Genomic DNA, 1,586 nt, shown 5'->3' on the forward strand with positions numbered 1-1,586 from the left:
CTAGTGTCTCGTATTCAGATACAACCCGGTTGTACTCTGTTTGAAGGACCGGCTTTTTCGCTAGTCGCGTCTCGTTCCGGTAGAACTGAGAGCATGCATTTTTCAGCGAAGGTTNAAGGACCGGCTTTTTCGCTAGTCGCGTCTCGTTCCGGTAGAACTGAGAGCATGCATTTTTCAGCGAAGGTTCTAAGCACACATTTTTCGGAAAATCCCGTTTAAAAGGTAGAGACACAATGTATTTTCCATCTGTATTTCGTGTTGTAGATGCTTCGAAGAGCTATTCGCAGTATTTATCATCTTCGTTGATGCCTTTTTTCTTTGGGACATCCTCCAGCTCCCAAAATGCAGCTAGCTGCTTGTCCAACGTGACTTCGTTAAAATACGATACGATATTGTTAGTTGGACTGACTGAGTCCGCGCGACCAGTCAGTATCCAACCGAACACGGTCTCTTGCGCGAGAAGCGTATTTAATACGTTCTTCCTCATTCCGCTTAAAATTATTTGCGGGTAAATATCTCCTCCTAAGACCAGGTCAACTGGCTCATTGACGAAGAATCTTTTGTCCGCCAAGACCAAGTCTGGGAACGATTGCCGCGTCATTGCGCTTATCTGACAAGTCGGAAGATCCCCGGTTAATTGTGGTAAAACCAGCACAATTGCTTCTATATTAATTAACGGGTCTGTGGGTGACCGAAGTTGAATAGCACACGCTTCTTTTACCTGCGCAGATACAGAGTTATTGATGCCCGAAACTTGGGCATGCAAGCGTTTTGATGGCAGGTTGATTCTCCATTTGACTCTCTCAGCAATGAACGAGCACTCAGAACCAGAATCTATAAGCGCTGTAGCCGTGCTGTTCCCAATAGAACTCCTTTACTTGTATTTGCGTAACAAGAATTTACATTTGTAACCGATTTGATGTTTCCTTTTTCAGATTCGCGTCTTGATTGAGCCTGGTTTGGAGTAGATTCCACGTTACCCGATGGATCAGTTGTTGCTTTTGGCTGAATTGGCATATGGAGCAACTTGTGATGTCTTGAATGACAAGTGCTGCAGTTAAATGAGCTGGTACATCTTGAGACTGTGTTCAAGCAACTGCGAATGCTCTTCACGTAATCTACTCGCTCCGTCGGCTTTAGACGCAAAAATCTGTCGCACTTTGATAGCTTGTGTGCATTGCTGTTGCAGATTTTACATGTTGCCTTTGCTTCACTGGCTTGAAAGGCGCCAAGCTTTTTTGCAGGCGTCTCTGCAGAAGTGCGAGAGCTTGGTGGTTTAGGTTTCGAAGCTATATCTCCCCCAAGACCTGTGACGGNTCTCAGTTTTATTTTCTATGGTTTGCTCCCATAGTGCCAGTGTCGTTTCTGGCAGTTTTGTCGAACACAAATATGTGAATATTGCATCCCAATTTGCAACATCAATCTGATGACACTGAAGCGAGGAGATGCAATTATTTATGTCGCGTTGCAGTTTCTTGATAGAGCTACCGCATTCACTCTCAACTGAGTTTAAATTAAATAATACCTTTAACTGAGCGTTGACAAGGATACGTTTATTTTCGTACCTGTCACAAAGATTTTTCCAG

The 1,586-nt window shown here is 44.0% G+C and overlaps 1 protein-coding gene across 1 annotated transcript; it reads right to left on the reverse strand.

The window, feature by feature from the left end:
• Positions 1–277: 277 nt before the first annotated feature.
• LOC108356588 (uncharacterized) lies at positions 278–854 on the reverse strand (the record flags this gene model as incomplete). The annotated part of the gene is made up of 1 exon (XM_017607690.1): positions 278–854. A coding segment is annotated over one exon (577 nt), but the record flags the coding sequence as incomplete, so codon positions are not given.
• Positions 855–1,586: the final 732 nt, after the last annotated feature.

This window comes from Rhagoletis zephyria, unplaced genomic scaffold (genome assembly GCF_001687245.7).
Source record: "Rhagoletis zephyria isolate East Lansing unplaced genomic scaffold, Rhagoletis_zephyria_1.1 Rzeph_scaffold_61303, whole genome shotgun sequence".
In the NCBI taxonomy this organism is placed as follows: Eukaryota; Metazoa; Arthropoda; class Insecta; order Diptera; family Tephritidae; genus Rhagoletis; species Rhagoletis zephyria.